Consider the following 15,207-nt stretch of genomic DNA (forward strand, 5'->3'; position numbering starts at 1 on the left):
ATCCCTCAAGGAGCTAGTCCTTCAGGAGTGGAGAGACCCTGAAAGGAGAATAATCAAACAAAAAACCTGGAAAAGAAGGTTCCCCTTCTCCCAGGAAGATGAGGAAGTCTTTTTTAAGCTTCCTAGACTTGATGCGGCTTTGTCGCAAGTCACTAAATTGTCTGATCTCTCCTTTGAGGATACAGGTAACATCAAGGATGTGATGGACCGTAGAGCAGAGTCTCTCCTTAGGAAAGCCTGGGAGGCCAATGCGGCAGCACTAAGCCCAGCCTTAGCAGCAGCATGTGTAGCTAGGAATACAGATGTTTGGGTAGAGACACTCACCGACCACCTCGCCCAGAATTCGGAGGCGGAGGAGGTAGTTGAGTCACTTACAGTGGTAAGGAAGGCGATTGCTTACCTAGCAGATGCAGCTACGGAATCTGCAAGGGCAGCAGCCAAGACAGCAGCCCTCATTAACTCTACTAGGAGGGCAGTTTGGATCAAGGCCTGGGAAGGAGATGCTACATCCAAGGGAAAACTCTGTGGCATCCCCTTTCAAGGTTCCCTGTTGTTTGGGAAAGACCTGGATGATGTCCTGGCTAGGTCATCAGAAAAAGGTAAAAAATTCCCAGTTAAACCCAAAAAAGAAGGTTTCAAGAAAACTTTTCGAGGCCCCCAGGGGCAGGGTAGACAGAAAGCCAAAAAGGAACCTTTTAGGCGTTGGAACTTTGGCAAAGGGAACAGGAAGAACAACCTCCTTTTCCCTCCTCCAAAACCCAGCGACAAACCGTCCAAGTGACGACGTAGTCAGAGTGGGGGGTCGACTATCTCAATTCCTCCCCCTATGGGAGAGAATTTCGAACAGTCATTACATCTGCCAAATGATTCAAAAAGGCTATCGCCTAGAATTTCTGGCTACACCCCCCACCATGATCACCATTACTCACCTTCCCAGGGATACCCTGAAAAGGTCTGCCCTCTTGGAGGGCATACAGGACTTAGCCAAACAACTAGTGGTAGTACCAGTACCAAAAGCTCAGCAGTACCAGGGATTTTATTCCCATATTTTCGTAGTACGAAAACCCTCCGGGAAATACCGTCTAATAGTAAACTTGAGAAACCTGAACAAGTTTCTGGAATACAAAAAGTTTACTATGGAAAGTATTTATTCGGTAAGAAAGAACCTCATGAAGGAGGCCTTCTTGGTGACCCTAGATCTCAAAGATGCCTATCTCCACGTGCCAATCCACGTGGATCACCAGGTATATCTGAGGTTTGCGGTCGTGGTGGAAGGAGAAACCTTCCACTGGCAGTTCAGAGCACTACCATTCGGGCTAACCTCCAGCCCAAGGATTTTTACAAAAATCCTAGCAGAAGCGGTGGCATACCTGCACCTTCAGGGCATATCCCTTATACCTTATTTAGACGACTTGCTGATTTCAGGAAAATCAGCCGCCCAAGTCACGCTGGATGCCAACAAAGCAATGGCACTCCTAGAGAGCCTAGGGTGGATAATCAACATAGAAAAATCCTCCCTCAAACCAGAACAGGTCAAGACCTTCCTGGGATATGTAGTGGACACCAGGCAGCAGAGACTCTTCTTACCAAAAGAAAAAGCTTTAAAACCAGCCTCAGCAGTTGGGAACCTTATCAAAAACCCCAAACTCTCCAGACGGAATGTTCTGAGAGTTTTAGGCCTGATGTCAGCAAGCATCCCAGCAGTGGTTTGGGCTCAGCTTCATGCCAGGACATTACACTTCTTCTTCCTGTCCTCATGGGACAAAAGGAAAGAGTCCTTAGATCAGGATATACTGCTCACCCCCCAGGTTCTGTCCTCCCTGGAGTGGTGGACATCTCCCCAAAACCTGAGGGGAGGGCGACCATGGGCTCAGTGGAACCCAGTGAAGGTTACCACGGATGCCAGTTCCTGGGGGTGGGGTGCCCACCTGGAGGGGAAAAAAGCGCAGGGGCAATGGGACAGCTCACTAGCTCGCAGGTCATCCAACTACAGAGAACTCAGAGCAGTGAGGGAAGCCTTAATAGCCTTCCAGGAAGACATCAGAGGCAGAGAAGTCCAAGTAAGCTCAGACAACTCTACAGTGGTAGCGTACCTAGGTCACCAGGGAGGGACCAGGTCCAGTCCCCTACTAGAACTTTCCAGGGAAATCCTAACCTGGGCAGAAGAAAGAGTACTCTCTATCTCAGCCATATACATAAAGGGGACGAGCAATATAGAAGCAGACTTCCTCAGCCGTCACAAGCTGAGGGAGGAGGAATGGGAACTGAACCCAGAGGTGTTTCAACACCTAGTCCAGTATTTCGGGGAACCGGAAATAGACTTGTTTGCCAACAGACTAAACAGGAAGGTAGAAAGGTATTTCTCGATTTCCTGGGAACTACAGTCGGAAGGTCTGGATGCGCTATCCCAGACCTGGCGCTTCGGGCTGGCCTATGCCTTCCCGCCGGTAGCGCTCATTCCGCGAGTTCTTCAGAAACTCAGCAGGTCTCCAGGCCAGATTCTTCTAATAGCACCATGGTGGCCAAAAAGAACTTGGTTCGCAAACCTAAGAGCCATGGCAATGGTGGAGCCTCTGAAGCTCCCGTACAGGGCAGATCTCCTCAGGCAGGGCCCAGTACTCCATCCAAAGCCGGAATTCTTCCAGCTAGCAGCCTGGTTAGTGAGCGCCAGATTCTAGAACGCAAAGGCTGCTCAGAGAGGGTCATAGATACCCTTCTCAGGAGCAGAAAACCAGTAACTCAAAAGATTTACCAAAAAGTATGGAAGACCTTCTGTTCCTGGTGTAAGGAAAAACAGGTAGCTTCAACTTCTATCCCGGTTATCCTGGACTTCCTCCAGGATGGGGTAGATTTAGGATTAAAAGTTAGTACCCTTCGGGTCCAAATAACGGCTCTTTCAGTCTATCTGGATAAAAGATTGGCGAAAGAGGACCTTATAAAACGTTTTTTGTTAGCTAGAGAAAGAATTTCTCCAGTCCAAAAATATAATTGTCCGCCTTGGGACTTAACTAGGGTGTTAGAGGCGTTATCTATACACCCATTCGAACCTCTGGAAGAGGTTCCCCTTAAGTTTCTAACCTTAAAGTTGACTTTTTTGTTAGCCATTACTTCGGCCAGGAGGGTAGGGGATTTGCAGGCGCTATCCATGAAAGAGCCCTTCCTGAGGGTACAGCCAGATAGGATCACCCTCAGAGCAGACCCCCTGTACCTGCCGAAGGTGGCATCCCTATTTCATAGGACGCAAGACATAATATTGCCGTCCTTTTGTTCTGAACCAAAGAACGAAAAAGAAAAGAAATTTCATTTGTTAGACGTGAGAAGGTGTCTTCTCGTTTATCTAGAGAGAACTAAAAGTTTTAGAAGATCTAACCACCTACTAGTTCTACACGCTGGGCCCAGGAAGGGACTGCAGGCATCAAAAGCCTCAGTCTCAAGATGGATTAGAGAAGCAATATCCAAAGCCTATGCATGTACTGGAGCAACAGCTCCCAAAAAGATCAAGGCTCACTCTACCAGAGCCATAGCAACTTCCTGGGCTGAGAAAGCAGGGGCCTCCTGGGAACAAATCCGCAGTGCGGCCACCTGGTCCAGCCATCATACATTCCTGAAGCACTACCGTGTGGAAATGTTGTCACAGCAAGACTTAGCCTTTGGTCGAAAGGTGCTACAAGCTGTGGTCCCACCCTGAAGGTAGGCCTGTGTTTAGTACTCTATTATCCTCTCGGGTGCCGTCCTGGAAGGTGGTAAGAGAAAACCAACGTTAGACCTACCGGTAACGGTATTTCTATGAACCTTCCAGGACGGCAGGCCTACTTCCCACCCTATGTGGAGGGAAAAAAGGTAAGTACCTATAAGGACTACGTCCCTTGTGAACCAGTTCAGGATTACTCTATTGCATACTGAGGAGCAAGGGGAAGGGCGGGGCCTTTTAAACTGTCATGTGATTGTGTTTCCTGCAGGAGGAGCCATCATCTCTCGGGTGCCGTCCTGGAAGGTTCATAGAAATACCGTTACCGGTAGGTCTAACGTTGGTTTTTTACACCAGCTTTTTAAGTTATACTGCAGCAAGTTGGCTCGGCTGCACGAATTGACGTACCGGTACGTCGGTGCATGCACTGGCTTTTGCGGGTGTAGGTCCGGCAGACTCTGCCAGCCACCCGCAAACACGGGAAAGAGCCAGAATGGGGAACTGTCAATGTAAACGGATACCTGTTCTGATGGGAGGAGAGGGAGAGATCAGCTGTTCCAAGTGATCAGGAACAGCGATCTCTTCTCCCAGGCAGCCCATACAGTTAGAAACACCTCCCAGGGAACACCATTAACCCCTTGACCACCTAGTGTTGGCTCCTAGCTTGTCAGTGCCATTTATACAGTGATCGGTGCATTTTTATAGTCTGATTTGTCCACAATGTTGCAGTACCACTAAAAATAAGCCCGCCGCCATTACTAGTAAAATCAATACAAAAATAAAAAGTCCCTAAATCTTTCCCCTATTTTGTAGACACTATAAATTTTACGCAAAAAATATACGCTTATTGCAATTGTTTTGAAAAAATAAAAATGCAGGCTTTCAAAGGCCGTAACTTGCACATTAAATTTCCTGACCATCTGTTTTGGAGACCCTAAAATGTCAGGATAGTGCAATTCCCCCCCCCCCCTCCCCCCCCCAAAAAAAAAGTAGACACTCCAGGGTATTTGCCAAGAGGCACAGCGAGTATTTTGCAGATCTCATTTGTTGCCAGAAGTTTTTTGAAAATGAAGAAAGAAAACAAATGTATTTTCTTTCATTTTATAAAAAAAGGTGTGACCACAAAATGAGATCTGCAAAATACTCAATTGTCTAATTTCCAATCCAAAAGTCATTTTGGGGATGTTTGTACTGTCCTGGCATTTTGGCGTCTCAATAAATGTGGTAAACAATCGGGTCAGAACTGTGTGTGTATGTCTGTGTATCTATATATCTCAATTAATATACAATTGGGTAAAAACAAACGCACAAGACCAATACATAATTTTAGCCTAAATTTTATGAAGAAATGTTTGATTTTATTGGATTTGTAGTACAAGTGTTTTAAACCCACTGGTGATCAAATGCCACCAAAAGTAAGCTTGGTGTGAAAAAATAAATACATTTCTTTGCATACAATGTTGCATGACTGAGCAATTGCCAGTTAAAGTAGCATAGTGCTGAATAGCAAAAATGAATATCAAAAAAGGTCTGGTCCATGAAGGGGATAAAACCTTCTGGTGGTCAGATGGTTAAAAAGGCATTGAGGCTTATTTGTACATGCAGCAATTAATATAATGTGCTTAAATGTAAAATTAATATTGGTTATTCTTGTGATTCCAAATTCTATAAATTGTTAGAACACAAGAGATTAAGGTCACTGAAGTTTGACAGTCTTGTGGTTTCTGCTTATAGACAGTGTTTTTATCTTATTCCCCCCTTTTTAATTGCTGAAAATTTAGGTTTTTAATCCTTGTACAAATCATGGCACTGTATTAAACCTCTAACTCTTAACATTTGCAGATCATCCGGATGCCGAAGTCCATCTTCACTCCACTATAAGTAGGTAAGAGTTGCACTCCATAGTTGGCTTATCTTGTTACAATAACTGGCTGTATACATGTAATCTCCACCAGAAAAAACACATTCTTCTAAATGCGTTTCACCCTGATGCTCTTGTTCACAAGGTTAGGGTCTTTTATTGACCGAATAAAGTAACAAGACTAGCTAACTACGGAGTGCGACTCTTGTCATCTTTTTATAGTGGAATGAAGATAGCTTACAGGAGGAAGATCATTTGAATGTTAAGAGGTAAAGGTTTGGAGCAGTGCCATGATTTGGGTATGTCTTGATTTGTACATAAATTAAAAACTCTGCCTTAAAAAAACTCTAATTCATGTGGTAGTGCACCCTGCCATGACTAAGCTCTGTGGGCAGAGTGAAATGTGTTGGGGGCGTGGCCTTGTTGGGGTCCAGGCTGAAACTGTCGTACACATTCCTATGGGGGTTTGCAGAGATGTGCGACTTCCAGGACTTTTCCTTTTTCCATTAGATGTCTAGAGCGGAGCCGAGCTCTGTCCTTGTCTGCACCCTAAGCGGTTGCTATATAGTAAGGACCCGGTGAAGACTTAAGCAGCTCCTGTCAGTTTGGTTTGAATCACATTATTGCATCATGCCAAGTTATAACTTTCTAAGTTGTCTGAAGTGCTTTACAGGTGTACCCATTTATTTTGTATTTCAGCAGCACAAAATAAACAAAAGCGTGACCGACGTCGCTACAAGTCTGAACAGGACGAGGATGACTGCTTAGAAAGCCCAGTCATAGATGAGTCAACATTGTCTGAAAAGGAGCTTCTAGGACTCCAGCAAGCAGAAGAACGCTTAAAGCGAGACTGTATTTACAGACTGAGACGGGTATGAGACACATAGGCCAACTATATTCTTTAGACAGTATTGTATTTCACTTTCTTAAAATAGCAAGGTTGTGATACTTGACTGTTTTATTCTTGGATCATACGTAGCACAGAAAATACTGTCGCTTTTTTGTTTTGTATTTTTCCTTATTGCAAGTTCGTAACTTTTTAGCCTTTTTAGGGTTTCATTGGATTACTGTAAGGTACCTGTGGTAGGTAGTGTCTGAAGTGGAGCTTGTATGCTGAGAATTCAGACGAAAACAGTCAGGCAGGTCAAGTCGGCAACAGATCAGGCAAAGCAGTACGAAATCAAAATCCAAAGGATGGTCAGGCAGGCAGAGGTCATACATGAGCTGGTGGTGATGTACCAGGCTGGAGAATGGTCAAGAATTCAGGCAGAGGTTCAAGACAGCGTGCTTTGTCCGCACTACTGAGTTGCATGAAAAATATTAATGGCCAGAGCTGCTGTACCAACAATGTGAGGTTAGTCCAGCAATCTCTCATCTCTCCCATCGAGCTGTACTGAAGGGGGGCACGCCCCTCCCAACGCCAGAACACCCCGATCAACGCGCTCTGGTTAGCTGATCAGCTGCTGGTTTTCCAACATGCACGTCCAACATACACATGGGCAGAATGTTGCAAATGTCTCCCAACATTCTGTGTACAGGGTTTTAAGTGTTTGTATACCCCTGTAAGTGATTTTTACCTACAGGTAAGCCTATAATAAGGCTTGCCTGTAGGTAAAATGAATATCTCCTAAACTTGTACGGATTTAGTAGATATTCACCTCATGTGCAGCTGCTGACTTCAGCAGCGCATGCGCTCTGAAAGTCTGGGGGATGCTGCTGGATCTTGCCAGAAAGACTCACGCGCGCATGCATGATGGTTGCAAATTTTTGTTCCCTTGGCATTTGCACAGCTTTTTATTAAATGCATATTTTCAAGAAAAAAATCGTAAATTTTTGGTGCAAAATCACTATATAAAAGATGAGTTTGCATCAAGTAAATGTATAACATTCTATGTTTTTAAAACTGCATGCGACCGCTGTTTACATGCACGTATGCATCCTGGGCGTGTGTTTGTACAGGTGTGCGGGGGGCAGCAATTTTTTTTAATGTTTTTTACGTTTTTTTCTGTCTTTTATATATTATGTAAATAAACCCCTATGTGACAGGTACTTTTTGGAGACAATGGGGTCTAACAGACCCCAATGTCTCCCCTGACCCTCACACATCTAACCAAGCAGATCGGCTTTGTTGGATACGTTTGTGGTCATAAGTTTACCCTGTCAGAATTTGATTTCTTGGTCATTTTTCAGAAAATATGAATAATACAAACTTTTCTTTCACTCATGGTTGGTGTTTGGCTGAAACCATTTATTAGTCAACTATGCTTACTCTTTTTAAATCCTAATGGCAACAGAAACTACCCAAATGACCCTGATCAAAAGTTTACGTACCCCAGTTATTAATACCCTGTATTGCCCCATTTAACATCCATGACAGCTTGAAGTCTTTTGTGGTATTTGTGGATGAGGCTCTTTATCTTAGAGGGTAAAAGTGCCCATTCCTCTTGGCAAAGAGGCTTCAGTTCCTGTAAGTTCTTGGACAGTTTTGCATGAACTGCACGTTCTGAGATTTCCCCAGAGTGGCTCAATGATATTGAGGTCCGGAGACTGAGATGGCCGCTCCAGAACCCTCACTTTATTGAGTGAGTGTGTAACTTGTATAGCGCTACAAATGCGAACTAAATCGCCTCAAGGCGCTTATTTTCATCCGGTGTCGTCCTTATCCTTCAGAAGAGGTGGGTCTTCAGGAAAAAAACTAAGGCCCGATGGTTTTCTTCCATGCGGATGTTTGTGGGAAGAGCGTTCCATAGCAGCGGTCCTTGGACTGCAAATCTTTGTTTTCCCTTCGATTTGTAGTGGGACTTGGGGATGTGGAGGAGGTTTTGGTTAGTTGATCGGAGAATGCAATTGGGGGGTGTAGTGTTTTATTTTCTCGCGCAAGTATTGAGGGGCCTTTCCTTGTGTACATTTGTGGGTGAGGCAGAGGGTCTTGAAAGTGACCCGATCCTTTACGGTTAGCCAATGAAGGTTCCTCAGGGATGGGGTGATTGGTAATGGGGGGGGGGGGGGGGGGAAACCCTGGGAATCAGTCTGGCTGCCGTGTTCTGAACGACTTGTAGGCGCAAAATCTGGTATTTAGGTAGTCCTAAGTAGAGGGAGTTTGCGTAGCTGAGAATTGATGATTGTTTCGACTACTACCGCTGCATCTTTCGGGATGAAGCGGATGAGTATACGCAGTAGGCGGAGAAGATAATCGGATCCGCTGACTACTGATTCCATTTGTGCATCCATAGACATCTGAGTCAAAGATGACTGAGGCATCGGAGATTTAGCCAATGACAGGTCGACTTGGACTTGTGTTTTGGATCATTGTCATGTTGGAATGTCCAAGTACCGTATTTATCGGCGTACAACACGCACTAATTTGAGAGGGAAAGTGGTCAGTGTCAAGCAATGCAGCCTGATGCCCATCTGCAGCCTGATCTGCGCCCATCCAATGCAGCCTGATGCCCATCAGCAGCCTGATCTGCGCCCATCCAATGCAGCCTATCTGCAGCCTCACCATCTCTCATGCAGTGCAGGAATCACTGTGCCGCCATCTTCTGTTTACAGTACTTTGCTCTCAGTCAGCAGTCACATACAGTCCAGCCATTGCCATTGGACCAGCTCCTGTGATTGTCGGAACACTGGTCCAATGCAGGTGACGGAGGCGGGACGTGTGTGTGTGACGTCGGAGCCGAGTAAACGGGACACGATGGCCCAGTGATTTTGGCGGCGTTCGTCCCCCTCCTCCGATGTACGATATCCATTCGGTGCACCCCTAGTGACAACAGATGCCAACCTTGCAGGCTGGGGGGGGGGGGGCAAGTGCCTAACTGCCCAGGGGACCTGGTCCCCAGAGGAGTGAAGACTCCATAACTATTCTGGAATGGAGAGCCATTAAATTAACTCTACAACATTGCACCCCCCTCCTGCAAGGTCACCTAGCCAGGTTAAAGTCTGACAATGCAACAGTGGCCTATGTAAACCATTTGGGTCATCAGAAGTTGAGCTGCTCTAAGTGAAACAACTTGATATGCTCCTGGGTGGAAATTTCCACCCCAGCTCTATGCCATCCACATCCCTGGTGTGAGCAAGACAGGTGGACTTCAAAGCCTTAATTCCTAGACCTGGGGGAGTGGTCTCTGCAACTCAAGATATTTCAGGATCACCAAAGGTGGGGATACCCAAATATGGACATCCTGGCCTCAAGGTTTAACAGCGAACTGTATCCATAAAACCTGTTTAATTTCTCCATTTAAATATAAAGGAACCAACAAAAGTGCAATAAACAACCAAAATATAACATAATTCTATATATAATTTTCCCAGTAAACCTATACTGCTGAACAAAAAATTCATTCATATAAAATGTCCCACAATCGCAAACAAATATTAATATAAATTAAAAAAGTTCTGCTAGAAACCAAGTCCATTCACAGAAGAAATGCCAATTGGAAATCACTTCTTGGTTCCAACACCAAACATTGCCTTCTACCAGAGATATCAAATCTCTAACCTAAAGGTCATGAGGAATATCCTATAACTGTCAGATGAACCCCCTCAGGCAGGCAACACAACTCAAAGCATCATACGTGGACCATGGAGGGTGGAAAAGGACAGTCTCTCTTGTAGTGCAATACTGTCAGTTTTATTAGAAGTCACCAGAGGGTACTTGCTTCAGAAACAAAATATAGCACGTATCCGTCAAATGCTGTCTGCCAGCAAGAATGAAAGTGTCAGCCACTCACCCCGCCCAATAGGTTTTGCTAAATTAACGTCTTCAGGGTGCACTGTAAAAGCTGCATGAAAAGCCTAAGCAGGAGAGGTCACTTACATAGGAAAACTTCAGACTTAATAGAATTAAACTTCTATTGCGCAAATTCATAATATAACACTGTGAATAAGTCTCAATATAGACTGGATGTAATGGAAATATAAAGAGTCAACTTTTTATTCTAAAACCGATTTAAAGCGCTTGAAAGTCTGCAACAAAAAGGTACCAGCCCCCCTGAAAGTTAATGCCGTAATGTGCTGGTATGCCTTAGGATTTCACCCTGGTGCTCTGCATGTTTTGGAGCTGGCAGCCCTTTCTTGTAAAGGGCTTCTTTTTTTTTTTTTTTTTTGTAACACATGACAAGGTGGTCTTGACATTGTGTGCTCTTTCCATCTCAATGAGGATCTTGTCCTCTTCCCTTTTGCCTGCCCCAAAACGCATCAAGGAAATGCCCTTGCACTAATTGTATTTTGTCAAGGCTGCTGGGATCTACCAGACATGGCTTTTTTTTTTCTTTGCTACATTTTAGCTACAGTTTAGTCCTGTCATGCCTGTAGGCTTTCATAGGACAATAAAGATTGTATATCTATCTTGGGGCTCTTTCACACAGGCGGACCGTTCAGGTCCGCCTGCAAGTTTTTTTAGGTGGACCTGAACGGGTGCTCCATGCTCCTGTATGGAGCCAGGGATGTCAGCGGGGAGATGCCCGCTGACATCCGTCCTGCTCCTATCTGCCAAGTGTGACAGAGGAAACATGGTTGAGCACTGCCATGCTTAACTATTTTTATGGGTTGGTGGTGTGTGTGGCTTACATTGAGATTGCCAAATGACGGCTACAGTGCAGCCGGCCAGTTCTGGGAGGGCGTCCGGTGACGTTCTCCAGTGATTGCACGTGCTGCGGTGCGCTCTGTGTCCTCCAGCTGATCACAGATCTTGGTAGAGAGCCAATTTGCGGCTCTACCATGTGATTTAGCTGTGTCCAATCACAGCTGATCACATGGTAAAGCTGACAGCTAGAGGAGAGCTGAAAACTGGCTGGTGTGAAAGAGACATCTATACTGATAATCAAAGAACTGATTAGATCGCTGCCACCTATCAGTGCCCAGCAGTGCAGCCTCATTGGTGCACATCAGTGAAGGAGCAAAATCGCTGGTTTGCCAAATGTTTTCACTTTATTTGGAAAACCATAAAAAAAATAGTGTTTACCACCTAAAGAATGCTGAACTTCCTTCCAAAGCCCTGGGAGGAAGTGGGAGCTGGGTGCCTCTAAAAAGAGGGTATCCGCTCCCCCCCAAATGTGGCATGTCAGGGGTCACAATCACTTAAAGCGGAAGTTCCATTTTTGGGTGGCACTCCGCTTTATGGGGGGGGGCTGAGGGGGGATTCACAATGGTTTGCAAGCTGTGGATTGATTTTTACACCTTCGATTTTCTCCAGAGGCCTATTTCTTTCAATACTTTTTGCCTGATATATAGTTATAAGACCAACAGATATATTTCACTGAACCTCCTCTACACTCAACTGAGTACAGAAAATCAAGTGAAGGCATAATAAAAAAAAAAGCTGAGAACCTAGAGATAAAGCGAACTGGATTTGTTTTTCATATATCTGAACATGTTTTTGCAGATGCATTAGTTGTCGTCTTCCGAGACATTAAATCCAAGGGTCCCGTGTTTTTACAAGTAAAGGTAGTTTATCCATTATGTTAAATATGAAAAAGTCAGCACTTGGTGATACAAGCAGCTTTTAATACAGCTCCAAAGACAAAATGTGCAGCACCAAAAATAATCGTATAACGCGTATACTATTTCATTACAATAAATGTGAAATGTCTTAAAGTCAAAGGCGTTATATCACTGTGCATATCCAGATGTTCAAATCAATTGAAGAAAAAATGGTCCTGATTTGTGTCTTGACACATGTCAAGTCGCAAATCAGACTGGAACTTTATTCTATTGACTTGAATATTTGGAAATGCACATTAATATAATGCCTTTGGTGTTGAGATGATTATGATTCGATATGGCTGACAATATTTATTTACCATTAGCTATGACCGTTTGGTATGTATCGCTACGCAAATGGGATGGATGTAGATTTCCAGGATCTGGCACTTGTTCTTACTGATATAAATTAAGTCAATTGTCTACTGTGTCTTTCCTCTTCCACTGTTTGAGTGGGGATTTCTTAACGTTGATCTGAATCTGGGCAAGTCCGCCAAATGTGAAATTCTTTGCCCACATCCCCCTACAGGACTTGGACTCCAAAGATTCTTGTGGGATCTTCTGTAACCTCTTATTTCGCTTTATTGAGGGTTTTTAAGCATGTCGCTGATGAGGGAAGTGACAATCTATTCCAATCTCCCAGGTCCATTTCTTAACGTCCTGTTTTTTGACACTGCTGCTAAAAATTCTGAATGCAGCGGTGTGGTTCTTATATTGTATCTAGTGAACCACCTGGTCCATTATTTTAGTGTGCGCTAACATTTACTGTGTATGGCTTGGAATAAGAAACTGAGCAGATATGTTTGTCTTTCAGCGACCTCGAAGGTATCCCACAGCGATTTATTGTTGTAAACTTTGTGATACCCTTGTTGATTCTGTATCTTCTGCACACAAACACATAAAAGAGAAGAGGCACAAGAGGAGTTTGAAGGTAAGCGAATATGGGAAAAAAAAGTTGATTATTATTTTCTCTACGTAACGTATGCATGAATACCACAATGTATACATTGGAACAGAAACCTCTTTTGTGAGGGAGAATGGTGAATTGCTTCCCACTTTGTGTATCCCTAGTATGTACTGTGATGACAGTTGCTAGTACTGGGAAATCCCACAAAGTATCATTTTATTTTCTATAACAGAGGATGTGGCTTCTAGAGCAGGGGTCTCCAAACTTTTTACTTCGAGGGCCACATTCTATATTTCACACATATTCGCGGGCCGGAAACATAATTTATAAATAAATCCACAGTAGAAGAAGAATAGAATAGAATTTGACTTACTGCTGACAGCAGGACTGGATGGTGCTCCTATATTCTTTGCTGGCACCTAAACGCTGGAGCATCATGCAGCGGGGCTAAACTTCCAGCGTGCATGAGGCTTTACATCCGTGTCCCCATCCATCTGTGTCCCCATCCATCTGTGTCCCCATCAGTCTCCCCATTCATCTGTGTCCCCATTCATCTGTGTCCCCATTCATCTGTGTCCCCATTCATCTGTGCCCCCATCCATCTGTGTCCCCAATTATCTGTGTCCCCATTCATCTGTGTCCCCATCCATCTGTGTCCCCATCCATCTGTGTCCCCATTCATCTGTGTCCCCATTCATCTGTGTCCCCATCCATCTGTGTCCCCATCCATCTGTGTCCCCATCCATCTGTGTCCCCATCCATCTGTGTCCACATCCATCTGTGTCCCCATCCATCTGTGTCCCCATCCATCTGTGTCCCCATCCATCTGTGTCCCCATCCATCTGTGTCCCCATCCATCTGTGTCCCCATCCATCTGTGTCCCCATCAGTCTCCCCATTCATCTGTGTCCCCATTCATCTGTGCCCCATTCATCTGTGCCCCCATTCATCTGTGCCCCCATTCATCTGTGCCCCCATTCATCTGTGCCCCCATTCATCTGTGTCCCCATCCATCTGTGTCCCCATCCATCTGTGTCCCCATCCATCTGTGTCCCCATCCATCTGTGTCCCCATCCATCTGTGTCCCCATTCATCTGTGTCCACATCCATCTGTGTCCCCATTCATCTGTGTCCCCATCCATCTGTGTCCCCATTCATCTGTGTCCCCATCAGTTTCCCCATCCACCTGTGTCCCCATTCATCTGTGTCCACATCCATCTGTGTCCCCATTCATCTGTGTCCCCATCCATCTGTGTCCCCATCCATCTGTGTCCACATCCATCTGTGTCCCCATCCATCTGTGTCCCCATCCATCTGTGTCCCCATCCATCTGTGTCCCCATCCATCTGTGTCCCCATCCATCTGTGTCCCCATCAGTCTCCCCATTCATCTGTGTCCCCATTCATCTGTGTCCCCATTCATCTGTGCCCCATTCATCTGTGCCCCCATTCATCTGTGTCCCCATCCATCTGTGTCCACATCCATCTGTGTCCCCATCCATCTGTGTCCCCATCCATCTGTGTCCCCATCCATCTGTGTCCCCATCCATCTGTGTCCACATCCATCTGTGTCCCCATTCATCTGTGTCCCCATTCATCTGTGTCCCCATCCATCTGTGTCCCCATTCATCTGTGTCCCCATCAGTTTCCCCATCCACCTGTGTCCCCATTCATCTGTGTCCCCATCAGTCCTTCCATTCATCTGTGTCCCCATCTGTGTCCCCAATCATCTGTGTCCCCAATCATCTGTGTCCCCATCACTCATCAGGCTATCCCCACAAATTGGTGTCCCCATTAGAGCCCCCCCCCCATCATTCATCCGAGTCTTCCTGCACGGTGTCCCCATCACAGCCCACCCCCGCCTGCATATTTGTGTCACCATTAGAGCCATCAGCCCCCCTCCTCACATGTTTGTGTCCCCATAAGAGCCACCAGCACCCCCACATTTGTGTCCCCATCAAACCCCACAGATATTTGTGTCCCCATCAGAGTCATCACCCCCCCCCCCCACATTTATGTCCCCATCAGAATCATCAGGCCCCCCCCCACATGTGTGTCCCCATCAGACCCCACAGATATTTGTGTCCCCATCAGAGTCATCACCCCCCCCCCCACATTTATGTCCCCATCAGAATCATCAGGCCCCCCCCCACATGTGTGTCCCCATCAGACCCCACAGATATTTGTGTCCCCATCAGAGTCATCACCCCCCCCCCCCACATTTATGTCCCCATCAGTCATCAGCCCCCCCCCACATGTATGTCCCCATCAGA

The 15,207-nt window shown here is 45.6% G+C and overlaps 1 protein-coding gene across 6 annotated transcripts in view; it reads left to right on the top strand.

Moving 5' to 3' along the window:
* The window catches only part of TUT7 (terminal uridylyl transferase 7), an 89,555-nt gene that overhangs the window by 13,613 nt on the left and 60,735 nt on the right, over positions 1 to 15,207 (top strand). For 4 of the 6 annotated variants that reach the window (XM_040355504.1, XM_040355503.1, XM_040355501.1 and 1 more), the window contains exons 3-4: positions 6,249 to 6,421; positions 12,844 to 12,960. In XM_040355504.1, coding sequence (XP_040211438.1) covers positions 6,249 to 6,421; positions 12,844 to 12,960 — 290 coding nt within the window. The remainder of the gene's footprint in view (positions 1 to 6,248; positions 6,422 to 12,843; positions 12,961 to 15,207) is intronic. The other 2 variants (XM_040355502.1, XM_040355506.1) reach the window with 1 other exon arrangement.

The sequence above is a fragment of the Rana temporaria genome, chromosome 1, assembly GCF_905171775.1.
Source record: "Rana temporaria chromosome 1, aRanTem1.1, whole genome shotgun sequence".
Taxonomy (NCBI): Eukaryota; Metazoa; Chordata; class Amphibia; order Anura; family Ranidae; genus Rana; species Rana temporaria.